This window comes from Ornithorhynchus anatinus, chromosome 3 (genome assembly GCF_004115215.2).
Source record: "Ornithorhynchus anatinus isolate Pmale09 chromosome 3, mOrnAna1.pri.v4, whole genome shotgun sequence".
NCBI lineage: Eukaryota > Metazoa > Chordata > Mammalia > Monotremata > Ornithorhynchidae > Ornithorhynchus > Ornithorhynchus anatinus.
Window position 1 is genome coordinate 72,958,054 of NC_041730.1, and position 26,982 is coordinate 72,985,035.

Below are 26,982 nucleotides of genomic sequence, written 5' to 3' on the forward strand. Positions count from 1 at the left end.
TTTATCATCTCCATTTTACCTTCAAGAAAACCGAGGCCTAGAGAATTTAAGTGGCTAACTAAGGTCACATAGCAGACCAGTGACAGAGCTGGGCCAGAACCTGGGTTTCCTGTCTCCAGTTGATCAGTCAGTTAATCAGTGGTATTAATTGAGTGCTCACTGTGTGCAGAGCACTGTCCTAGGTGCTTGGGAGAGTACTACAGTTCACTTGGTAGTCATATTCCCAGCCCATGGAGAAGCTTACAGTCTAGAGGGGGAAAGACATTAAAATGAATTACTAATAAGGGAATTGCAGGAGTGTTGTTGGATAGGGAATGTATTGCTGAATTGTACTTTCCAAGCACTTAGTACAGTTTTCTGCACAGAGTAAGCGCTCAATAAATACAAATGAACATGTATTTAAATGCTTTGGGCCTGAGGATGGAGTGAATATCAAGTTTTGTTGGGTTTTTTTAATGGTATTTGTTAAGTGCTTACTATGTGTGAGGCACTATACTAAGTGCTGGGGTAAATACAAGGTAACGAGGTTGGATAATCAGGTTGGACACAATCCATGTGTCACATGGGGCTCACAGTCCTAATCCCCATTTTACAGATGAGGTAACTGAAGCCCAGAGAAGTTAAATGATTTGCCCAAGGTCACACAGCAGAAAATGCAGAGCCACTATTAGAACCCAAGTCCTCCGACTCCCAGGTCTGTGCTTTCTATTAGATAGGGCTGCTTCCCTCTTCTTCTACTCTTTGCATTAGGCCACTTTTTCCTCCCTTATGAATCAATCAATGATATTTATTGAGCACTTACTGTGGACAGAGGACTTTTCTAAGTGCTTGTGAGAGTACAATATAATAGAGTTGATAAATACACTCCCTGCCCACTCAGGAGCTTACGTCTAAGAGGGAGATACATTAAAATAATTACAGATTTGTACATAGGTGTTGTAGGGATAAGAGTGGGGTGAATAATGGGTACAAATCTAAGTGGAAGGGCAACACAGAAGGAAGATGGAGAAATGAGGGCTTAGTCTGGAAAAGCCTCTTGGAGAAGAGGCATTTATAACCCTTTAAGAAAGTTTTACCATATATGATTTCTACAGTTCCTCTTTAAATCCATGAACAGGTCCACCCTCTTCGAAGCTAAGGGCTCCCTTGAGTTAATTGCAAAGCTGACAAGAAATTATGAACTGTGGAGAAGTTTTAGAATCCAGGGGCTAGGAGGAGGAAAATAATAGGGTGACATGGAGAATATGGGAGTATCTCGTAATCACATTTCAAGACTGTAAGCTTGTTGGGGGCAGGGAATGTGACTGTTTATTAGTTGTACTCTCCCAGGTGCTTAGTACAGTGCTCTGCACACAGTAAGTGCTCAGTAAATATGATTTAATGAATGAATGAAGTATTTCAAACACATTTATAAATATTGCAGTGGTGTGTTTAATGTGGTGTAGAAAGAAGAGCTAGGTATTTTACCTTATCCCCCACTTGCATTTCTATAAAAATTATTTCAACTGGAGGGAAGTAAAAAGAGAGGGAGGGCAAGGAAAGTGTCTCTTTCTCTCTGGGCTTATTAACTTGTCTAGTAGACATGCCTGCTTTAACCAAAATTTGCATCATTCGTTTAATTTGCCAAAAGTAGACTATTTTGTCCTTGTATCTCTGTTTTGCCCTGGCTCCCTAAATCAGCTAGGCAATTGTCATAGTACTGAATTCTCGTTAGTGAGGAGTCTAAAAATGAATTATTTCCAAATGAGCTCTGAAGTAGCATATACACATACCTATATAAATGTATAAAATTACTACCGAATAGTCACATTTTGATTTTAGATATATGAATTAAGTTCTTGCTGAATAATAATTTGACTTAGAATGAGCAAATTAGAAAAAAGATCAGAGGGACTGCTACATTACCCTGCACTTTTCCACTATTCAAAATTAATTTGATTCTTTTATAGTACAATCTATTAATCAGTGGTACTTAGTGATTGGCTACACCCATGTATTCTGAATTCATCTTTTAGTGGAAAGTGTTGTTATCCCCAGTTCACCTTGTGAAGTTTCATAATGTTTTGGTCCCCAGTGTATTTAAAGACTATTTAAAGAGCCAAGTTTTTTTTCCCCCCATTTGTTTTTGGACATAACTTAAAAAGAAATCCTGGGCTTTTCTTTGAGGTTGATACTGTCGGCTCCTGTTTCAGGCACACCCATTTAAACACCGAAGCAGGTGGCAACATGGCAAAGAATACCACACACAGCCATGTCGCTCCATAAGGCTCCTCCTCATCGCCTGCCTGCTTTTTCCCTTACCTCAGAACTTGCTAAAGAAACACTCAGATTTTTTTTTCCCCTGCCAGGCTCTGTTGTGAGGCTCCTTTTATAATCAGGGTATTGCATGGAGAGATGTATCCTCCTTGCTGCTTGAGGACATTTTACCTTTGGTGAGGATTGACTACATGATGGGATAGATTCTTTCCAGTAGCACTGGTTTGTATAGGACAATGCAAGGTGGAGAAAGCAATGACCTAGACGATGCCAGCATATGCACATTATAAGATCACCCTCATCTTATGTAACTCATAGGTTAGAGAATTAGTAATCATTTTTTGGCTACAGAAAAGGAAAGTTTGTGATTGCAGACATGAAATGGCACGTACAAAGCATATGGCAACTCTTGAAATAAGCCCAGCTTTGTTTTATCGTTTGCTTTTTGTACTTTTTACTTTGGTTAGGTTTCTCTGGTGCAAAGTTTGATGGGTGTTTTAAATAAAAAAACAGCTAAAGAATAAATACAACTTTAACAATTAGTTGTTGCATTTCAGGCCTTCTGGCAAACTTTGTGATGTCTTTTTTTTTTTCCTTTTCACATTGTAGTCTATGCATGGAACACTGAAAAGTGTGGAGGGGCCTCCAAATTTGGGTATAAATTTGCCATTGAGCATTAAGCCTACAACTCAAAATTCATCCAGCCACAACAAAGAGGACACAAAATCCATCAATGGGAAAGAGAAACTGGAGAAAAAATCTCCCTCTCCTGTGAAAAAATCAGCAGAATCTAAAAAAATAACCAATCCTGGGTGGACGTGCTGGGAGTGCGACCGTCTGTTTACCCAGAGAGATGTTTACATATCCCACATGAGAAAGGAGCATGGAAAGGTGAGTAATCTCATGCGACTTGACTCATCTCTGAAGGAGAAAAATCTGTCATCCCACTATCCTCATGTATACAGATGAGGAACCTGAGACAAAGGGACATTAATGCTTTTACCTGGAGTCATCAGTGAGGACCACAGGTCTTTTGCCTTGAGTTTTTGACTAGTTTTGGCCTCTGGGACATTTGGTTTCTTCCTCTTGGATGCTCAGTTGATGCTTCTTCCTATAGAGATAGTACAATTCATGGCACATTTTTACTTAAATGCTCAATTATAATAATAATAATAATTGTGGTATTTAAGTGCTTACTATGTGTCAGGCACTGTACTAAGCACTGGGGTAGATGCAATATATATATATATATTTAATGATACTTGTTAAGCACTTACAATGTGCCAAGCACTGTTCTATGTGCTGGAGTAGATACAAGTTAATCAGGTTGGACACAGTCCCTGTCCCACATGGGGCGCAATCTCTTATCCCCATTTTACAGATGAGGAAACTGGGCCACAGAGAAGTTAAATGACTTGCCCAATATCCCACAGCAGACATGTGGCAGTGCCAGGTTTAGAACCCAGGTCCTCCTGACTGCCAGACCCTGCTCTATCCATTAGGCTATGCTGAACTTTCTTCTTGCCTATTTTCATCTGAGGCTATTTCACTAGCATTTTTGCACTTTGCAGCAATGCCTGCTACTGATGACAGATGGCTGCAGAATCTAGTTTGGAATCATGAATTGAATACCTTTTAGTTTGGAATAATGAGCATCTATAAGCCACAACACCATTTTAAAAAAAAAAAAATCCTACTTTGAGTTGCGTGATAATTATTTAGGCAGGATGAGACCCCATGATAAAAGTAACATTAGATGTCTTCAAATGAAGAAAATATATTTTAAAAGGTATTTTATAATCCCATATTACTGGCATTATATCTATAAATACACTTTGGCATATGATGGCTTGAAAATTGTGACTGTGCCTGCATATATAAAATTATTCATAAACTGCCCTCTTCTTAACCTGTTAGCCCCAAGTCTAGGATCTCCTGTTAACCAGTGAAGTTCATAAACCTTTTGAAAGGAGTCCAGTAATCCTACAAAACTAATTTGACCCATCATCCTAATGATGAATTAGAAAACTTACTTAAAAAATCGTTCTGGAATAGACCTTAATCATTTTCCTTAATCTAAATGTCATTTAAGATGTGGAAACGATGAGTGAGAGAGAGAGAGAGAGAGAATGTGTGTGTGTGGCATAACAAAAAATCTTTCGCTGTTCATTACTTTTCCAGGGACAGGGAGGAAAAATATATTTTGTATGTTCTTAGTACCCTAAAGTAACTGTAAAAACAATATTTTTTATCACCTCAAAGATGCTAAAATTGTTTTTGCTTTGGGGAAAGAGCGAGTAGAGACTGTTGTCAGAGCAACTGAAAACCTCAGCATTTGTAAAATGTAGGATTAATCTTCAAATGCTACTGATACAAGAAGGAAATAGGAGGATGCCTTTTGCAATAGTAATGTACATTTCTGCCCAGATGATCAGTTCATGAATTTAATTAAAACTGCATTCTCTCTCCTACTGGAGGGAAAGAAAAAATGGCCTGCATTTTGTGTCTCACCAATTAGTGTATAATCTGTCATTTAGGCACTTAGAAGACACATTAATTTTTGCATCAAGAAAAGTGTTTCTTGTAGCACAGAAATCCTTGTAATTGCGAAGTTTCTTGGAAAAATCTGGTTGACTGGCTCCTTCAGTGAAACAGTATAGCTATATTAGAACAAATATGTAAATGATTCAAACCAATGTACCACAGAGGTGTAAATGGCTTCAGTAATATGTTTTGGTTTTTTTCATATAATGATGTAGCGTAGGTTGGAGAATAATTTAGGCAACCATATTGCAACAGAGATTGCTTTATTGTTGTTGCTACTAGTGCTGCTGTTATTACTTCGATGGGACCTTGAGAAAGGCTTTTGATTTATAACGTCTTTTATATTCTGCAGAGGTATGAACTAAAGTTTATGTCTGGGTAATTTTTTTCTTTCCCACCCACTCCTTTTAGGTGATTCATAGATTACAATAGTTGTCATTTACCCACATTTTAAACAGAGCATGACAGCGCTGTCTCAAATTCAAAATAAAATCCGTACTAGAAAAATTACTAACTCACTTGAACAATCACTATTAATTATATGTATTATGTCTAGGGAATGTTCTCCAAATTCAGTGTTGTGGTAGCTAGGCCCCATCTATTTTACTATACGTAAAGGGTATTATGAAATCAGGATGGGTGTGCATAAGGTAATCCTAAAATTATTATTCCCCACATCTCCCAAAGCCAAAATTAGGGGGAATCCACATATGAAAACGTAGATATTCCAGAAGTAGTTACCATGTAATAATAGTTGTGATATTCGTTAGGTGCCTACTATGTGCTAATCACTGTGTTAAGCGCTGAAGATACTCAGGTCAGACGCAGTACCCGCACAGCCTGAGCAGGGGCAGAACAGATATTTCATCTCATTTTATAGATGAGAAAACGAGGTACAGAGAAGTTACGTGGCTTGCCCACAGTTACCCAGCAGGCAAGTGGCAGAGCTGGGATTAGAACCTTGAGTCCAAAACCCGTGCTTTTTCCACTAGGCTACACAGCTTCCTGAATATGGTGGGATCACCTGTGATTCTCTCTAGTTCCTTCGTGCAAAGGATCCGGCCCCAGATCTCTTATCCATCCTGAAGACAAATTCTACAGGGGTATTGGCAGCGTTACCCCTCTCTCTCTTCCCTGACTTGAGAAAAATAGGGGGGACCCAAGTATGCTCCCAGGGACATTTTGTAATTGCCCTTCATGTTGAGAACTGAGTAAGGTAGCTATCAGGTGGGGTGCATCAGGTAAGCCGGAACTACTTAAAGCACCCAGAATGCTTTAAATTAGGAAGAAAAATGCTTCTGGGTACTCAGTAAGCATTTATTGGTTGTCACCAGGATGCATATCACTGAAATGGCATTCAATCAGTCAATGGTATTTATTGAGCGCTTACCATGCGCAGATCACTGTACTAAGCACTGGGGAGAGTACAGTATAACAATAAACAGATACATGCCCTGCCCAAAATGAGTATTTAGTGGTTACAAAATTACTCTGTGGGAGAGGAGCTCCTGGAGATTAAGAACTGTACAGAGATGATGGCAGGGGAAGTTGTAGTGGAAGTCATTAGGGAAAAATAGATGCAGCTTCAATGGGCCTGTCACAGTGGTCCTACCAGCAGGGTAGATAACAAGGAGGGCACTTATTATACTATCACTTCAAGCATCCTTTTGGCACCACTGCTGGAGTGAACCTGTACTGTGGGGGGACAGTTGATCTGAATTGGACCCAGTATGATGTTGCTTATTTCATATTATTATTGTGTTACTGAGTGCTTGTGGGCACAGGTATAGCGACAGTGCCATCAACTTCATTGTTGGGTGAGGATAGAGGAGGAGCAAGGGAGGGATAATGAGAAAACTCTTGAGAAAAGTCTCATTATCCATTCCCCTCAAAGATAGTAAGTTCAGATGCCCAGAAGTCATTCTTTGCATTTAGTGGTCCTTTGCAGGTCCTGTGTACTTGTGGTGTCTCTGTCGGTTGTTGGGACCGGTTCTGTAATAATAATAATAATAATGATGATGGTATTTAAGTGCTTACTATGTGCCAAGCATTGTTCTAAGCACTGGGGGGGGGGTTACAAGGTAATCAGGTTGCCCCACATGGGGCTAACAGTCTTAACCCCCATTTTACAGATGAGGTAACTGAGGCACAGAGAAGTTAAGTGATTTGCCCAAAGTCACACAGCTGACAAGTGATGGAGCCAGAATTAGAACCCCTGACCTATCACCCCCAAGCCCTTGCTCTTTCCATTGAGCCACGCTGCTTCTGTGCCAAGTGTAGGAAAGAGAAGTGAGGAGGAGAAAGGAATACAGCCACTTGCTGAGTTAATAGTTCTGCTCTTTAAATTGTCCCCGCTCCTGGGATGAGAGTTCATGCCAGGCTATTTTTCCTCAACAGGAAGCTCCTTAAAATTGGTGACCCTGAGTGATCACTAAGGATTTCTCTTCTACAATGCTCCAAAATTGTCTTTGTGGCCGTCCAAAAATGCCAATTTATTAATCGATCATATTTATTGTTCTAAGCTTTTGTGAAAGTACAGTGTTAAAGGGCTGGTAGGCATGTTCTCTGCCCACCAGGAGCTTACAGTCTAGAGGAAATGGTCTCCTTTTACTTTGAATATGTTGTAATGGGATTACAAAACCTCACAGTTTATCTAGCTCATCTGTTAACATGGGGATTGCTTTCTTACAGAACCCTGCCTTAAGGAAAACTCACACTGAAGCACTCAACATGTCTGATGCTGTGTCCATATGCACATCCATTTGTTCCAACAACAGGTTGCGCTCTATCTAGACAGGCTCATGTTGTCAAGAAGAATGTTCTCTGATTCTACCACCATGTCCTAGCCCAAACATTCTGTATTATCTTTCTTAGAACCCTATGAAAGTCATTCCAAGCTAAAGGTTTGGTAGTGGGTGGGAAAATATTAATTCTCCCTTTGTTTCTGTGTCACCATATTCCTACCCTGTGCCACAAATAGAGAACACTGATTGCTATTTAAGGGCATTTCTGTACTGTTCAAACTTAGTTTTTACTTTTTTCCATTTTATACCGGTTTTGAAACCTATGCAACATTGACTGCTTCTGCTCACCCATGGCAAAAATAGGGCATGAATGTTGCTTATGGGGCCTTTTCAAACATCATGGTCACTTCCATGTTTTTCCATTTTCATGGTGTAAGGACTCTCTCTGTTTTGTCCTCTTGCTACTTGTCTCATGTCACAAATTGACTGAAAGCACTATATTGCATCTTTCTGTAAATATTTAAACCTGTATTCTTATCAAAATGAACTTTAACCAGTACCTTTTGAGTTCACTAAGTGTCATTACAAGTCACTTTCTATTAAAATCATTTTTCTTTGACAACATAAAAAATTAATTATGTTGTCTGTTTTGTGTAATTTTGGCAATCATTTATAGCTGCTAGTATTACTTATTAGAAATGAGTTTAAAATCAGTTGCACTTTTACCCTTCCACTGTTGTTAAAACAGGATGATTATGTCACTTCATTCATGGCTAGAGTCAAATCCAGGTCCAAGGGGTAAAAGACGCATATATTCAGGTTAGTAAATTTGTGTTTTGTGCCACAGATATACACAGATGCAGATTTTGCCCACAAGATTATTTTAAAATATATTTTTGTTGTTCTTGACATCATCTTGTCCCCTTATCCATATTTAGTAATCTTATCCAAGAATTCTGTCCAATAATAGATAATTCAAAAGATGTAATTATTCAAAAATGGAAGCATTTCTCAGAAGTTAGAATTCACAAATGTTGATGGTTATTTCAGAGGACTAGCTTTAATTTCTAGAGTGGTCTCTGGTTTACTTTGGTATAAGCAAATTGTGGGATTATGTGGGAGATCATTAATATTGATTGTATGCAAAATTGAGGCTTAAAATGAATGAGCATTTACCCCTACACACACACACACACACACACACACACACACAATATACATACTTTGCAAGTGAATCTGTCATGTCTGCATGCACTAGTGCCAAGTGTCTGCTATCAATTTTTATAATTCCACATTTAAATGAGCTTCCAGTATACCAACCATTCTTCTTCCTAAGTAAATATAGAAATACTTTGTGGAAATATTTTTTCCTGTCATAGATCCTCAGGAAACGAGGAAGCAAAAAAGCACTACCCTGCTACTACTGGGTTTAGTTTCTTTGGTTTGATTGTCTTGCCTTCATCTTGAAAATTAACTTATCCATGTTTTCTTTCAATCTGATAAAAATAAAGAAAAATAAAGAGAAAGATGATGGCAAGATTAGTTAAGAAAGCAAGCCTTTGAAATCTTTCAGAGATAGCGTAACTTTAATACTTACCCGTTAAACAAAAAACTTGTTTTCTAAAGGTAGCAGATAAGAGCGGATTAGACAATCAGTCAATCAGTGGTATTTATTGAGCACTTACTGTGTGCAGAGTACTGAACTAAGTGCTTGGGGAAGTAGGAAAACAGCAGAGTTGGTAGACGTTCCCTGCCCACAAGGAGCTTGCAGTCTAGACAGAAGAATGACAAATGATAATGCCAGATTTGGTCCATAACAGAAGAGTGCCTCCTGATCAGTAGAAGAAATCTTTTTTTGTGAATCTGAAATCAATTCTTGAATCAGATCTGTTACCTTTTATAGCCACTTCCAGTGAAACGTTTCTCTTTCAACTCTGGAATTTAACCATGAATGCTGTGACGCCCAGTAATCAGAGTTGAAGGCACATTTATATAGGCTGCTGCCTGTGTTGCTGACCAAGCATGAGACTCTTGGGAGAAGTTGTCCTTACTAACCTTTTGCCTTGGTGGGTATTAATAGTTTCAAAACAATTCGCATGCATGCAAGTTCATTGGCATCCATTTGCATTTCAGATTCAGAACTTCCTAATTCCAGAAAATGGAAAGTAAAATTATTAGTGCTGCCTATGCCAGGATGTCTGCTTTGGAATCCAGTAGTGTTGCGAAAAAACTGATAAAAATGCATGATTTTTCTGTCCATCTTTCCCAGCAGTATTTACTGGGATATTAGCTAGAGGTCCCAAATAAAACTATTGTTTGTGACGAGGTGCATCTTCTCAGATGCTCAGAGAGAGCAGCACCTTTATGTTGACTTTACTGTCTTTCTCCTATCATTCATTCAGTCTTTTTTATTGAGTGCTACTGTGTGCAAAGCACTGTATTGAGCACTTGGGAGAGTACAATACAACAATTAACAGACACATTCCCTGCCCAAAACAAGCTCACGGTATAGAGGGGGAGACAGATATTAATATAAATAAATAAATTACAGATATGCATATAAGTCCCACTATCCCTATTTTTCTTCAGAAAGTTTTCCTGATTGCAACTTAATTTGTAACCTTGACCTTAGAAACTTTTAAAAAATGGATGTCCACTAAGCAGATGCAGAGAAAGACAGCTGATTATACTCATCTGAAGTCTTCATTGTTTTAAATGTAGCAACATCCTTTCAATTCATCACTATCCCTGCCCCCCCGCCCCCCGGGAGAAAGAGTAAAAAGATGATTAGAATTCTTAGACTGTTAATCTCTTTGCCATTTCAAGGTTGGTTTTCACCTGTATTGTACCTTTATCAAGGTGAGGAATGAAAGCACAGGACTGTAAATAAGGTTTTGTGCCTTATTTATGTAGTGACAGAAGTAATGTTAGAGTACTTGATGCTTGTTTTTCTTGTTTGCTTTCTTAACTGCTGCTGTGTGCTAGAGATCCTGTCTTCATTTGAACTGTCCTGAAGTAACATTTTTAAAGTGCTCGGAAGTCCTCAGATGAGAGGTGCTATGGAAAGTAGGTCTGTGTTTTATAATTTATTTAACTTGGGATTTTCCAAGGGAAGAAAATATCCCACAAATTTTGGAATCGCTAAATACATAAGACAGCCATGGGTTGATTTTTGTGCCTAATGGTAACGATGTTGAAATTCCTACGATTCTTACAAACTTTTCTCTTAGACCACCCATTTCATTATTTGTTAGTGTTGATACAGGCAACTTTCAGTTAACCCTATCAATGAGGACATGGATAAGTTAAGTACAAATATGTAGTTATCCAAAAACTTCAATTTTGTTCCCCCCTTCAAACCTTTCCAAGTGCTATTAATAATTTCTTTGCCTGTGAGTTCTTTTTCCATATCTGCTCTTTGTCAGAGGTACTAAAAAGTTGTGAGATAGCCAAAAGAAGGGTGTTTGGAGGGAAAAGAAAGAGAAGCAAGAGGTCCGATAGTTGGTTATTTAAATCAGCATCAACCATAATCAGTCAGTGGTATATATCGAGCACTTACTATGTGTAGAGGACTGTACTAAACCCCTGGGAGAATACAGTACTACAGAATTAGCCCATAACGAGCATTCATAAGATACCTTGTTGTTTCTTTTTGTGGCACTGTTGGGATTACCAAAGTGTTTCAAATTTATGCTACTTTTTTTTTTGGTGCCTGTTAAGTGCTTACTATGTGTCAAGCAGTGTTTTAAGCGCTGGGGTAAATGCAGGTTAATTGAGTTGGACGTAGTCCCTGTCCCACCTGGGGCTCACACTCTAAGTAGGGAGAGAGAACAAGGTTTGAATCCCCATTTTACAGTTAGGGAAACTGAAGCACAGAGAAGTGAAGTGACGTGCCCAAGGTCACACAGCAAGCAAGTGGCAGAGTCAGGATTAGCACTCAGGTCCTCTGATTTCCAAGCCCATGCTTTCTCCAAAAGCCATACTGCTTCACATAAGCCACCTCTTCTTCCACTCTCCAAATGGGGCTGGTGTTCTAATAAGAATTTTTATACTTTTATCTTGACCTTGCACACAGTACCTTGAGCAGAAGGAATGTAGACTGTCAGCTCAGTGTTTATGTGAATGTATCTCCCCCTCTAGATTTTAAGTTCCTTGTGGGCAGGAGCTGTTATATTGTACTCTCCCAAGCATGTAGCACAGTGTTCAATAAGTAGATTCATTGATTGTGGACAGGAATAGCATCTTCCAACTTTGTTGCATTGAACTTTCCCAAGAACTTAGTACAGTATTCTGCACTCAGGTGCTTAATAATACCACTGATTGAAAAAGATTGCCCCTCAAGGATATCAATTGCATGTAGTTTGTGAAGCAGTGTGGTCTAGCTTGGGTCTCGGAGTCAGAGTACCCGAGTTCTAATCCTGGCTTTGCCACTTGTTTGCTGTGTGACCTGGGCAAGTTGCTTCACTTCTCTCTGTGCCTCAGTTTCTTCATCTGCCAAATGGGGATTCAATTCCACTTCTCCCTCCTACTTTGACTGTGAGTCCCATTGTGGTACCTGATTATCTTGTATCTACCCTAATGCTTAGTACAGTGCTTGGCACATGCTTAACAAAAATTACATTATTATTTTTATTATTATAGTTTATATCTCTAGGTACAAATCATGAGACAGCCGTTTTTTTTGGAAGGAACAACGGAAGGTATGCATTCAGTAACAGTGATGCAGACATGCAACGTGGTCCATGTCACATTCCACATAGAAATACATTAAACCAAAATTATCCTTTAGTGAAAACTAAAAACTCTTCTGGGCTAAATATGATCCTTTCAAATATTTCCACTGAGTAACCCACTTGGGTTGCTCATATTTGGGGAGCAGTTGAAAGAGTTGCTGGGATTTCTCCTCAGATTTTCTTTTTATTTCTTTTCTGGGCATTGAGGAGCATCTTAGACTATAAATTGGTTCATGTGTATTTCTTGGATTTCACTAAAGGGAGAACCCCCTAAGGCAGATACAGAAATGAGTGGAATACCTGAAGTCTTAGTCTGAAATGAGTTTTGTAATCCGCTGTGCTACCACTGCAGAATACAGAGCTACAAATCTCAACACAAGTATGAAAAACATAACATGTACCCTCCCCAACTGGGGGCTTACTGAGCTGTATATCAGTCAATCAGTGGTATTTACTGAGTGCTCACTGTGTGTACTGTTCTAAGCACTTGGGGGATTACAATATTGTTTCATCATTCATGATGTATCTGTCTCCAGTCCCTTCTACCCACTTAAACCTTTAGATTGTGAGCTATGAGGAACAGGGACCATGTCTAGTTCCCTCCTGTGTATTTTCTCCTGGCACTTAGTACAGTGCTCTGCCCACAGTAAGCACTTAATAAGTACTATTACTACTACTGTACAATAGAGTTGGTACATTAGATCCCTGCCCACAAGGAACTTACAGTCTACAAGGGATGATAGACTTTAAAACAATTGGTTAGAGAAATAAAAGTGAAGTACAAGGATATGGATGTAGGTGCTGTGGGATTGGTGTTAGTATCAAAGTACTTAAGGTAAGCAGCATAGTTTAGTGAAAGGAGCACGGGCTTGGTGGGAGTCAGAGGACATGGGTTCTAATTCCACCTCCGCCACTTGTCTGCTGTGTGACCTTGAGCAAGTCACTTAACTTCTCTGGGCTTCAGTTACTTCATCTGTAAAATGGGGATTAAGACTGTGAGCCCCATGTGGGACAGCCTGATGACCTTATATCTACCCCAGTGCTTAGAACAGTGCTTGGCACGGAGTAAGCGCTTAATAAATGCCATCATTATTACTACTGTTATTTTTAAGGGATATACAGGCAAGTAGAGAAGCAGAATGACTCAGTGGAAAGAGCCCAGGCTTGAGAGTCAGAGGTCGTGGGTTCGAATCCTGGCTCTGCCACTTGTCAGCTTGACTGTGGGCAAGTCACTTAACTTGTCTGTGCCTCAGTTACCTCATCTGTAAAATGGGGATTAACTGTGAGCCTCACGTGGAACAACCTGATTACCCTGTATCTACCCCAGTGCTTAGAACAGTGCTCTGCACCTAATAAGCGCTTAACAAATACCAACATTATTATTATTATTATTAAGTGCATAATCGATGGTGAGTGGAAGGTGGTTAGGGGAAATGAGCTCAGTCAGGGAAAGCTTCTTGGAGGATTTTGATGGTGGGGAGAGTGGTGAACTGTTTGATATGAAGCGGGAGGGAGACCCAGGCCAAGTGAGGAAGTAAGCAAGGGGTCAGTGGAGGGATAGACAAGATCGAGGCGTTAGAGGAGCCAAGAGTGTAGACTGGGTTGTAGTAGGAAATCAGTGAGGTAAAGTAGGAGATGGGAAAGTTGATTGAGTACTTTAAAGCCGGTGATAAGGAGCTTCTTTTTGGTGTGGATGTGGATGGGCAACCACAGAGGGTTTTTGAGGAGTTAGGGAGGCCTGGACTGAATTTTTTTTTTCTAACAGAAGTGATCCAGGCAGCAGAGTGAATTAAGGACTGGATTGGAGAGAGGCAGAAGGCTCAAAGCTATATTTGGTTCCAAGAAGAGGCAAATGTAGCTTGTGAGCCATAGTTTGCCGATTCTTGGTCTAGAAAGATTTGGGATTCTAAGAATCACGCTGCTTCTACCAGACCACTGTACCTCTATCTCCTTTATCTCACCACCAACCCTTTGTCCATATCCTCCCTCTGGCCTGTAACTCCCTCTCCCTCCATATATTATGGGTCACCACTCTCCACACCTTTAAAGTCTTACTAAGATCACATCTCCCCCGAAAGATCTTCCCCAACTAAGTCCTCCTTTCCCCGATTCCCTCTCCCTTTTACACTGTCTGTGCACTTGGATCTGTATGTTAAAGTCCGTTTAAGGCTTGATATTCACCCCACCCTCACCCCCAAAGGTCTCATGTACATATCTATGATTTATTCATTTTTTAAATGCCTGTATTCCCCTCTAGACTCTAAGCTCCTTGTGGGCACTGAACATGTCTGTCAACTGTTGTACTGTCTTCTCCTAAGGACTTAGTACAGTGCCATTCACACAGTAAGCTCTCAATAAATACCATTGATTGATTGATCCCATGTAACTTACCTGACTTGATTAACCTTGAGCGCCAGTCTCCCACAGCATACCGTTTTCAACTATAAGGGACCACACATCAGCTTCTCCACTCCTTGAGGGTTTAGTTCCTCAGGATGAGTGATGGCAATTAGTTGGACAGTACAATTGGAAGACTTGGCTGGCGGTAGCTGGAAGCATGCTGTACCTTACCCTCTCGGCAGTTCTGCTGGGAATTTTGTACCCATCATTTTGTTCCCTGTTTGGGGACCCCTCATGTACTTGTCAGTGATGAGTTTGGAAGGAACATTGCTGGTGTCAATGGACATTACAAATGCCCAGGGAAATTCTTCAGTAGAAGCAGCATGACCTAGTGGAAAGAGCACAGTCCTGAGAGGGAGAGGCACTGGGTTCTAATCCCAGAACCTCCAACTGCCTGCTGGGTGATGTTAGGGCAAGTCACTCAACTTTTTTGTGCCCTCAGGGTCCTCAACTGTAAAATGGAGCTTCAGTACCTGTTCTCCCTCCTACTTAGACTGTTAGCCCCACATAGGATAGGGACCGTGTCCTGTAGGACAGTAATTTATGTCTACTCCAGCACTTAAAACAGTGCTTGATACATAGTAAGCGGTTAAGAAATACCATAAAAGGAGCGGAGTTTGCTCCAGAGGACATTCAGGCAAAAAACTACACCCCTGATAAACAGGTTAAGAGGTTTTTGCAGTTCAGTATTCTCTTTTTTGCGTAATCCTTGATATAAAACACTCAATTTCCTTCAGTTCCATGTGGGTTGCTGAACACCTCTGTAATGCAATGCATGGGGAAAAAAGCATCTCATAAGCACTGTTAACTCGAAGTTTTTTTCAATGGAGATACCCAGCCCTTAGTTATCAATTGATCAGTCAATCAGTGGTATTTATTGAGTGCTTACTATGTGCAGAGCACTGTGCTAAGCTCTTGGGAAAGTATAATACAGTAGAGTTGGTAGATGTGATTCTTGCCGACAAGTCTACAGGGGAAGGCAGACATTAAAATAAGTAATAGGGGAAGTAGTAGAGTATAAGGAAATGCACATAAGTGTTGTACAACTGGGGTGAGTTTGAAATGCTTAAGGAGTACACAGCTAAGCTTGTAGTTGACACTCAGGCCCAGAGGACAAATGATCAGAGAAGCTAGTGTGGCTCAGTGGAAAGAGCAGGGGCTTGGAAGTCAGTGGTCAAGGATTCTAATCCCGGCTCGCCACTTATCAGCTATGTGACTTTGGGCAAGTCACTTAATTTCTCTGTGCCTCAGTTATATCATCTGTCAAATGGGGATTAAGTTTGTGAGCACCACGTGGGACAATCTAATTACCTTGTGTCTCACTTAGTGCTTAGAACAGTGCTTAGCACATAGTAAGTGCTCAACAAATACCATCATTATTATTTAAATGAGGGCTTAGGGTTATCAGGTTTGGGGGAGAAAAACTACCAGACAGATGAAAATAATGTGGCTTCTGTTCCCAGTACATTCCTCTTTGTTGGGCACCAGTGTTGTTTTGTCAGTAGTGCTCACATTTCTTCCATTTTTTCCTTGGCCAGCATATACATAGCATGCCAGCAACATCTGCTCTAAAAGACTTGTTGGGCCAGCTAGTAAATACTCATAAAGTTACACAAGCAATAGGAGTGTCTTTCTCACATTTTATTTTTGTCTTTTTTCCATGGTAGTTTGTTCCCAGGTAAGTTAAATCACTTGGAGGAACTGATTAACTCCCTTTCTCCTTAGGTTTTCAGAAAAAGGCAGTTTTTGAAATTTGTTTTACAATGTCAAAACATTATGATTTTTAATATCAGATGTCAGTGATACTACCCCAGAATAGTATTATTATTTTTTTGGTTTTTGTTAACTAGGCAGGTCCCTTTATTTGGAGTTGTTGACAATTATTCCAAGAAAAAAAGAAATTGTTCTCCATTTCCACAACCTCCCCCCGACAGCCCTTCCTTACTAAGTGTGGTCATGGTCTCTTTAAAAAGAAAAACCAAACCCAACCACTTAAAAATCTGCAAATGAATAGCATTATGCATCTTTTTTTTAATTAAGTGCTTACTATGTGCCTGGCACTGTTGTAAGCACTGGGGTAGATACAAGGTAATCAGGTTGGATATATTCCATGTTCCACAAGGGGCTCACAGTTGTAATCCCCATTTTACAGATGAGGAAACTTAAGATAACTGAGGTACAGAGAAGTTAAGTGACTTCCCCAAAGTCACACAGCAAACAAGTGGAAGAGCCGGGATCAGAACCCAGGTCCTTCGTCCTGCTTCGAGTGTTTTTCCCATTTTCCCAGGAAAGCAAATACTGATTTATTAAGTCCATGACTTTCTTAGAGCAGAAATCTGGCCTTTGCAATCTGCAAGCAACCACTTAGGAACTACAGTGATTTTAGAGATCAAAGAACAAAACTCTAAAGAAAAGAACTAGAAATTAGAAGAAAGATACAAAACCTCAACAACCTCAGTGGCAGCTTTTTTTTTTTCCAAATGAACAGTTTTGGCACAATATGGTTCAGGTCAGAAGGGGCCTGGCAATGAATTCATTTGTGTCCTTAGATTGGGATGGGCAAGAAGTTCTGGAATCAGAGTAGCTGTCTCTAGTTTTCTTACTGGCTGGATTTCTTGCAGCCTAACTGGGGATAACTAGTAGCTTCAGCTGAATAAATTTGAGGTCTGATTTATTTTCAGGGATGCAGTCAATTTAAAACTAGACAGTTACAGGAACTAAAATAAGGTTGTGGTCTCTGCAGTCCTCAGTGGGATCCTGGTACTTAACGCAGACCTCTGAGTTCACCTCCCCTTTTAGGAACTGCTTAGGAGGCATGAGACAGAGTAGAAACTGTTATGCTTGAAAAAATGAAGCTCGCTGGGTCTGCAGATTTTGGGTACCAGAAAGACAGCCGTGAATTGGAAGGCTCCTGTTCGACCTAAATCACTCAGTAGAGATGGAAACAGGAGGATTAGGTAGAGGTAGCTGGGGTAGGAGGTAGATTTCATCCCTTTAGGCACTAATTGAATTGAGTTTACAAATTGATGCAATTTTTTGTTGTTTGTATTAACTGTGGGCAGTTCTGATAGCAAGTTGATAAGGGGAGAAGAGGTGGTCCTACACCATATATTTTTGACTTAAAGTTTCTCTTCTTAGCACAGTTTTAAAGAGGTTTCAACTACATTTTGAGGAATCTCTATGGGAATATTATTTTTTAGTAATGATTAAATTTCTTACTTGAAAATATGTATTCCACAGTCAATTTATTTTGCCTGCTTGTGACCTTGAGTGAGTCACTTAACTCCTCTGTGCCTCAGCTAACTTATCTGTTAAAATACTTCCCATGTAGACTATGAGCCTCATCAATCACAGTCATGTTTTTGAGCACCTACTATGTGCAGAACACTGTTCTAAGTGCTGAGAGAGTACAGTTTGAGATGGTTGAGATGAGTTTGACATGTTCCCTGCCCACAACGAGCTTACAGTCTACTAGGGAAGACAGGCATTAGGACCTGGATTTTAATCTCTGCCACTTGTCTTATTTACCAAAAAACAATCATACCATATAGATTGCTCAAAATTTAGTTGAAATCTCTTTAAATTCTGGGTTTTTAAGGAAATTTATCTGAAGAGCAAGTAAAATAACCAAGCCTGGACTACTGCTTCTCTCCAAGCTACTCGTTGTTTAAATAAGGTCATCAATAGTTGTGTAAATAAGATCTTCTAAATTCAGGTATTAAGTGGCTCTTGTGCATATTTAGATACAGTGGCAGATAAACCTCAAGTGTGAAGAAAGGGAAGTAAACACTGATGTATAAAACTGTGGCATACTGGGTATTTATGTATTAACATTTTTTTAAGTTCCTTACACCTTTTATCATGGAACATATTTTTTAGTTTCACAAGTGCCGGTCACCCTGGAGCATTTTGCAGTTTTTCTCTTTTGTAGTTAGTTACCTGTAGCTCCAAAATGTGGGCTGTAATGTGAGCTTGACATTTGTTAGATGGAAAGACACAATTTGAAGCTTGTGACATGGTTGATTTCTAACTTTCAATGTCTAGTTGGACAGAATCAGCACTCCCAGATGATACCTGATGTGTTTCCATACACTGTCTTCTCTAGTGCCCAAACCAAATATGCCTAAATTGTCATTTTTATTGCATCGATTTGGGAGTTTAGTCATTTCTGCTATCTCATGTTTTCATTACATGCATTAGATTTAACAGGTTAGAAGTATCGGGGAACATTTTTCTCCCAGTATGGTTCAGCTCAGTTATGGGTATAACATGATCTATGAGTTGGCACAAGTAGATTAATGTAGGAAGGAATGGTTGTGTGCACATGGGTGGCTTCAATCAAAGTGCAATATCACTTCACTTTGCTGACTCTTTTTTAGTCTTACCGTGCAGTATAGTAAAATAGTTTGTATTTCTGCATCTTTATAGAATTTATTTCATTACAATAATAATCAGTGGAAAGGGTGCAAAGGCTTTTTGCTGGAGGTGAGCATTAAGATAATAGTCGTCCACTTTCTAGTGCTCCTCTTAAAAGCACACTATTGAATGTTAATGCCCAGACTTGCACAGTATAACTTAGCTTCCTCTCCACCCCAGTCTTTGAAGTATTTTGAGTAAATTAATGTGGTATTAGTTAATAGCAGATTTATTTCTCATAGATAATGACATATCTAGTGCATTAAAAAAAAGTGTCTCTTTGCAGAATTATCATCATCAGTGGTATTCATTTGAGCACTTATTATTTGCAGAGCACTATCCTAAAACAGAGTACGTGCAACAGACTTGATACCCTAGAGATGCAGAGTGGCTCAGTGGCAAGAGCACGGGCTTGGGAGACAGAGGTCATGAGTTCTAATCCCAGCTCTGCCACTTTTCCACTCTGTGATTTGGGACAAGTCACTTCGCTTCTCTGTGCCTCAGTTACATCATCTGTAAAACTGGGATTTAGACTGTGAGCCCCACATGAACCTGATAACCTTGTATATAACCCAGTGCTTAGTGCTTGGCACATAGTAAGCACTTAACAAATATCATCCTCATTATTATTATTATTATTGTTAGCCCCATTGAGCTTACAGTTTAGAGGGGGAGGCAGATATTAATATAAATGAATGATCTATAATATATAATTTATAGATATAAGTGCTGTGGGGTTGAAGATGGGGGTGAATGTCAAATGCCCAAAGGTCACAGATCAAGTGCATTGACAACAGAGAAGGGAGAGGGAGTCAGGGAAAAGAGGGCTTAATTGGGGAAGGCTTCTTGGAGGACATTTGACTTCAATGTGATGTAAAAGATGAACCTTTGAATAAGTATTTTTGTAGGTGCCCATTAGTACAGTATCATTTGTGCACACTTACATTGCTCTTCAATTGTGGAATGCATTTATTATTTTATCTCTATTATAGAAATCATCTTTCTATAATTTGGGCTACTATTTTGGATCTTGGGAATGCATTCATGCACTTCACATAATTTCATATAGGAAACTGCACTCAGTTTGGCTATAATATGAGCTTCCACTAAATGTTTTAGTCAGAACTATGTTGAGGAGTTAGGGAATATTTGTCTGATAATGTGAGATTGAATATTAAGTGTGCTGCAACTATAACATTAGTTTAGTTTACCGTGGGGTTTTCCAAGAACATGACCCTCTTGCTGTAGCAGTAATGGATATTCTTTGTTAGAAGTCTATTTTAATCTAATCAAAAGCAGTAATTTGAGTAGAGCCATATAGAGATTTATACAGAAGGAAAGGTCAATCACGGTATCTTTGAATCATCCAACCCCTAATCCGTTAATTCCCAGTCAATCAGTGGTATTTATTGAGTGCTTTTCATTCATTCTTTCATTCATATTTACTGAGTGCTTATTGTGTGCAGAACAGGCAGAACACTCTACCCCTTGGGGAAGTACAGTACAACAATAAACAGACACATTCCCAGCCCACCAGGAGCTTACAGTCTAGAGAGTGGGAGACAGACATTAGTATTAATAAATTACAGATATGTATATGAGTGCTGTGGGGCTGGGATGGGGGGAGAACAAAGGAAGCAAGTCAGGCCAACTCAAAAGGGAATGGGAGAAGAGGAAATGGGAGGTTTAGACAGGGAAGGCCTCCTGGAGGAGTTGAGCTTTCCATAAGGCTTTGGAGAGGGAAATAATAATTGTCTGTTGGATTTGAGGAGGGAGGGCGTTCCAGGCCAGAGGCAGGATGTGGGTGAGGGGTCTGAGATGAGATAGGTGAGATCAAGGCGCAGTGAGAAGGTTAGCATTAGAGGAGTGAAGGGTGTGGGCTAGTTTGTAGTAGGAGAGTAGCTAGATGAGGTAGGAAGAGGCAAGGTGATTGAGTGCTTTAAAGCCAATGATGAGGAATTTTTGTTTGATGCAGAGGTGAATGGGGAACCACTGAAGGTTTTTGAGGAGTGGAGTGACAGGTCTTGAATGTTTTTGTAGAAAAATGATCCAGGCTGCAGAGTGCTGTGTGCTGTGTTCAGACTGTACTAAGCACTTGGGAGAGTACAATACAACATGTTCTCTGCTCACACAGAGCTTCTGGTCTATTGGAGGGGGCATACATTAACATAAATAGATAAATCATAGATATGTAAATAAGTTCTGAGGTGCTGAGTGTGGGGTGAATGTCAAATGCTTAAAGAGTATAGATTATGAGAAGCAGCATGGCTCAGTGGAAAGAGCAGGGGCTTGGGAGTCAGAAGTCATGGGTTTTAATCCTGGCTCTGCCACTTGTCAGCTGTGGGACTTTGGGCAAGTCATGTAACTTCTCTCTGCCTCAGTTACCTCATCTGTAAAATGGGGATTAAGACTGTGAGCCCCACGTGGGACAACCTGATCACCTTGTATCCCCCCCAGCACTTAGAACAGTGCATTGCACATAGTAAGCACTTAACAAAAACCATCATTATTATAATTATTATCTAAGTGCATAGGCAATGTAGAAGGGAGAGGGAGGAGGGCAGAAGAAAGCTTAGGGAAGGCCTCTTAGCAGAAACAAGCCTTCAGAAAGCTTTGAAGGTGGAAAGAGTGGTGGTCTGGCATGTATGGAGAGGGAAGGAGTTGCAGGCCAAGGGGTGGATGTGGGCAAGGGATCGACAGCGAGATAGACATGGTTGAGTTGTAGTGAATAAGTTGGTGTAAAGTGTTCAGCTGAGTTGTAGTAAGAAATCGGCAAGCTAAGGAGGGGACAAGATGATTGAGTTCTTTAAAACTGATCGTAAAGAGTTTCTGTTTGATGCAGAGGTGGATGAACAATCCCTGGAGCTTCTTGAGGCATAGCAAGACGTGGACTGAACATTTTTTAGAAAAATGATCCAGGCAGACGAATGTAGAGTAGACTGGAATGGAAAGAGACAGGAGGAAGGGATGTCAACAAGGAGACGGATGCGGTAGTCAAGGCTGGCTATAAGTGCTACTTGGATCAGCAGTAGCAGTTTAGCTAGAGAGGAAAGGGTGGATTTTAGTGCTGTGAAGGTAGAAGATGAGGATTTGGTGACTTGGAATATGTGGGTTGAATGAGAGATGAGTTGAGGATAATGCTGGGTTTATGAGCTAGGAAGGATAGCAGTGGTGCATATAATGATAGGAAAGTGAGAGATAGGACAGGGTTTGGGTGGGAAGATGAGAAGTTCTGTTTTGGACAAGTTTAGTTTGAGGTGTTGGCAAGAAATCCAGATATAGATGTTTTGAAGGCCAGAAAATGCAAGACTGCAGAGAAGGAGAAAGGACAGGACTGGAGAGCTAAAGTTGGGAATCATCCATGAGGAATTGAATTGAGAATGATTTACCCTGTAGCCCAAGGAATATAACTACATAGTAATAGCAGAAATGACTACCTGCTCTCAAAGAGGAAAAAGGATGCTTTTTGGGGATAATCTCCTATACCGAGGTTTCATTGTAAATTAATAATTATGAAAGGTATAAACTCCTTTTGTTATATAATAATGTCAAACCAGCTGTTTGTATAGGGAAATAATTTTGCTTAAAATAGCTTTGTCATTTGGCATGACTATAAATATCTCCACATAATATAGCCAGTTCTCTTGTACTATGGGGGCTATATGTTAAGGAAAATTTGCTTGCTTTCTAGTGTGCACAGCCTGTTGAATACCACACAAATGCACAACCATTTCTTCCAATATTACCATCAAGACTTTGTTGGTTTTTAAAAATATTATGTGGTAAGCACTTACTATGTGTCAAGCACTGTTCTAAGCACTGGAGTAGACGATAGCTAATCAGGTTGGGCACAGTCCATATCCCACATGAGGCTCACAGTCAATCCCCATTTTAGAGATGAAGTATCCGAGGCACGGAGAAGTTAAGTGACTTGCCGAAGGAGTTCTATCCAGATAGACATGTGCTGTTGGAATAAAGTTCCCTAATTCCCTTACAGTGTTGTATCCAAAACTCAGAGTAAAAACATACTTGGTGGAAGAACTGTAGAGCAATATTGATCTGGTTTTTTACTGTTTAAGCCTTTTGATAACTGTTGAAGTGGTTCTTATCAGTGTTTTAAGGCAGTCTCAGACAACTGTTAGAGGAACAATAAAAATTCACACTGGCTTATTTTGACAGTGAGAACCTTGAGAGTTCTCATGTAATGTTACCTGTTTGCTTTAAAGTGTTTGAACACATTTTTTTGTTCAGTGTTTAATATTTGTAGAGAACTTCTGCATTCTAAACTGTGAGCTTCATGAGTGGCAAGGCTTGTGTCTGGCCTGACTATCTTGTATCTACCCCAGTACTTAGTTCAGTGCTTGGCACATTCATTCAATAGTATTTATTGAGTGCTTACTATGTGCAGAGCACTGTAATAATGTTGGTATTTCTTAAGCACTTACTATGTGCAGAGCACTGTTCTAAGCACTGGGGTAAACACAGGGGAATCAGGTTGTCCCACGTGGGGCTCACAGTCTTAATCCCCATTTTACAGATGAGGGAACTGAGGCACAGAGAAGTTAAGTGACTTGCCCACAGTCACACAGCTGACAAGTGGCAGAGCTGGGATTCGAACTCATGAGCCCCGACTCCAAAGCCCGTGCTCTTTCCACTGCGCCACGCTGCTTCTCCATAAAATGTTGGTATTTGTTAAGCGCTTACTATGTGCCGAGCACTGTTCTAAGCGCTGGGGTAGACACAGGGGAATCAAGTTGTCCCACGTGGGGCTCACAGTCTTAATCCCCATTTTACAGATGAGGTTATTGAGGCACCGAGAAGTTAAGTGACTTGCCCAAAGTCACACAGCTGACAAGTGGTAGAGCCGGGGTTCGAACCCATGACCTCTGACTCCAAAGCCCGTGCTCTTTCCAGTGAGCCACGCTGCTTCCCTGCTGTTCTAAGCGCTTGGAATGTACAAATCGGTAGCAATAGGTAATCGGTAACAAATTGGTAGCATTGTAAGCACCTAACAAATACTATTAAGAAAAAGAAAAAAATTAGTTTAATTAGTTATCTCCTCTAACAATCTTTTGACCAAAGTACGATTTCTTCTTCTTAACAGTAAAAATATTGGTTGTTTACTAAGCCAGAGGCTTGGGGAAATGCAAGATAATCCAATCTGACACAGTCCCTATCCTAATTTAAACAGGGCTTACAGCCTAAGAGGGCAGAGAATCAATATTTAATCCCCATTTACAAGTTAGGAAATTGAGGCACAGAGAAGTCAATTGAGTTGCCCAAGTTCCCACAGAAGGCAAGTATTGGAGTCAGGATTAGAACCCAGATCTGTCTCCTAGCCCTAGGCTCTTTCCACGGTGCCACACTGGAATACTTGTAGATTTGGTAGTGCCCCAAATCATACACTATAGTGTAGCGGAGTGAAGTAGAAATCTTAGCTATGAAGTTTTTAAACTGTTCTGATTTTCTCTTTCTGCACAATTTCACCCCTTTCTTCTTTTTTGACCTGACAGGAACACTGGAGGCAAAATATATGGGTTCTGAAAGCAGCTTTGAAGCCCACTTAGCCATTGCTTAGAAGTCCTTAGGTTATTTTGTCAGTGTGATCTCTCTGTGTGGGAAATGTTGGAACAAATTATTAATACACAGTTTTCAACAAATTGTAAATTCTTAGAATTTATATGAGAACTAAGGAAATGTTTCTCAACTTTTCCCTTTAAGTGGAATATAAAAAAGAAAATCTATTATTATCCAAAGTTTTTTCATGAATTTATCAAGCAACTCTAGATTGTATCTTTCAAAAAATTCCCCTATTCACTATTATTGCTTCTTCTTTAGCCTCCCATTGATCATTCCCTTGACATTTATTTTTCCACATCAATTAATTTGTTTTGCAAAGCTCCCCTAGGAATTCCATGCTTGCCACCCAGTGTTTATTTGATTTATATCTGAATTCCAAATAGGATCGCCTAATGTAATTTTTTAAAATATGAAGAAACATTTAAAGCAAAAAAGTTAATACAATGATTTAAATCATTAAAAGTTTTAAACTATTTTGAAATTCTAAAACTCAGGAATAATTTTGATAGTATTTTGCAAAGGGGCATCGTTCAATTCACGGGGCATCGTTCAATTCACCATTTTTCTGCCTCTCTGGCATTTTAACTCTGGACCCTTTCCATCCTTTTTCAATCTCTGTGTACACACAAGAGCAGTTTTGCCCAACCTTTTGCTGAGATATAAGGTGGCAGGACATTTAGCTTTGTCGCTTCAACATTCATCCTTTGAGAATGATCTTTTGAAGATTTTCCCTCTTCTACTGTCAGAGGGACCAATCACCTGTTTTGGATGAGCAACCTTTTTTTTTTTTGTGGTGTTTGTTAAGGACTTGCTTTGTGCCAGACACTATACTAAGCACTGGGGTAGGTAGAAGCTAATTAGGTTGGACACAGTCCACATCCCACATGGGGCTCATAGCCTTAATTCCCATTTTTCAGTTGAGGTAACTGAGGCACAGAGAAGTTGTGACTTGCCCAAGATCACACAGCAGACAAATGGCAGAGTCAGGATTAGAACCCAGATCCTCCTAATTCCCAGTCCTGTGCTCTGTCTACTAAGTGCACTCCTTTAAGTACAGTCTTTTAAGTGCACTCCTTTAAGTGCACTCCTTGTGCAAAATGAGTAATTTTCACTTAAAAGTGTGATTCTTATAGGGAATTTTTGCATCTATGCTTTATATTCAGAGCTTACGATCAAATGGCACAGAACTGAAGCGGAGAATATCATACCTTCACTTCAGTGTTTGTTTGTACTTACATAATTCCAAACATTTTACAGAAACATTTTAGAATGAGAAATATTACTCTGTGCATCATAAAAGTATGCTGGGTACTAATTTAATCATTTCTGAAGTAGTGACCATTGCTTACTTTGGTTGCATGTCTCTCATTTTTATGAAAGTATTCTTTTTTTATGGTATTCGTTAAATGCTTACTATGTCGAGCAGTCTTCTAAGTGCCAGGATAAATACAAATTAATCAGGTTGGACACAGTCTGTGCCCCACATGCGGCGCACAGTCTAAGTAGGGGAAAGAACCGGTTTTGAATCCCCATTTTATAGTTGAGGAAACTGAGTTACAGAGATGTTAAGTGACTTCCCAAAACCCCACAGCAGGCAACTGGCAGGGCCAGGACTGGAACCCAGGTTCTCTGACTCCCAAGCCCATGCTGTTTTCACTAAGTCACGCTGCTTCATTCAGAAAGATCACGTGGGAGAATGTCTTAGACAATGGGTAGTGAAAAACAGTGAATGAATTCCCATCACTGCTTGCGTCGTTTACATCAGTTTCCCCTCCTCCCTCCCTTACATTTACAGTGCATTGAAAAGGCACATAGCTTTGAATTTTCTGATACCTTTCTCAAACTTGAAGATATACTTAGAATGTTTGACAGAATGTCAAAGAATGTAAGTTCTTTGTGGGCAGGGAATTTCACTGATTTATGTTTTACTTCAAAACACCTTAATAGAGTACATTGCACCCAATGGACACTCAATAAATGCTATCACTGTTACTTGAAAAAGTTTAGCAATTTTATTTCATTTTCTCCTTTAAGGGTTGACTTATGACACCTATTGTTTTTTCCCCCAGCACTAAGATGGTTTTTCACTTATATCTAGTAATAAACTAGTCTCTTTGGTAATTACTGAGTAATTTCAATTCATTTCCTCAGGATTCCTGCTCTCAGGTGAGACCTGGGGAAGAGATGAAAAATGGTGGAGTGGAAGGTTGGGATGGGAGCTTGTTGTGGGCAGGGAATGTGTCTGTGTATTGTTGCACTGAACTCTCCCAAACACTTAGTACAGTGCTTTGCACATAGTAAGTGCTCAG

General features: G+C 39.9%; 1 protein-coding gene across 4 annotated transcripts in view; it reads left to right on the forward strand.

The window, feature by feature from the left end:
• Positions 1 to 26,982, forward strand: part of ZNF532 (zinc finger protein 532) — a 127,458-nt gene that overhangs the window by 85,078 nt on the left and 15,398 nt on the right. For all 4 annotated transcript variants that reach the window (XM_029060118.2, XM_029060119.1, XM_029060120.2 and 1 more), the window contains one exon: positions 2,866 to 3,147. In XM_029060118.2, coding sequence (XP_028915951.1) covers positions 2,866 to 3,147 — 282 coding nt within the window. The remainder of the gene's footprint in view (positions 1 to 2,865; positions 3,148 to 26,982) is intronic.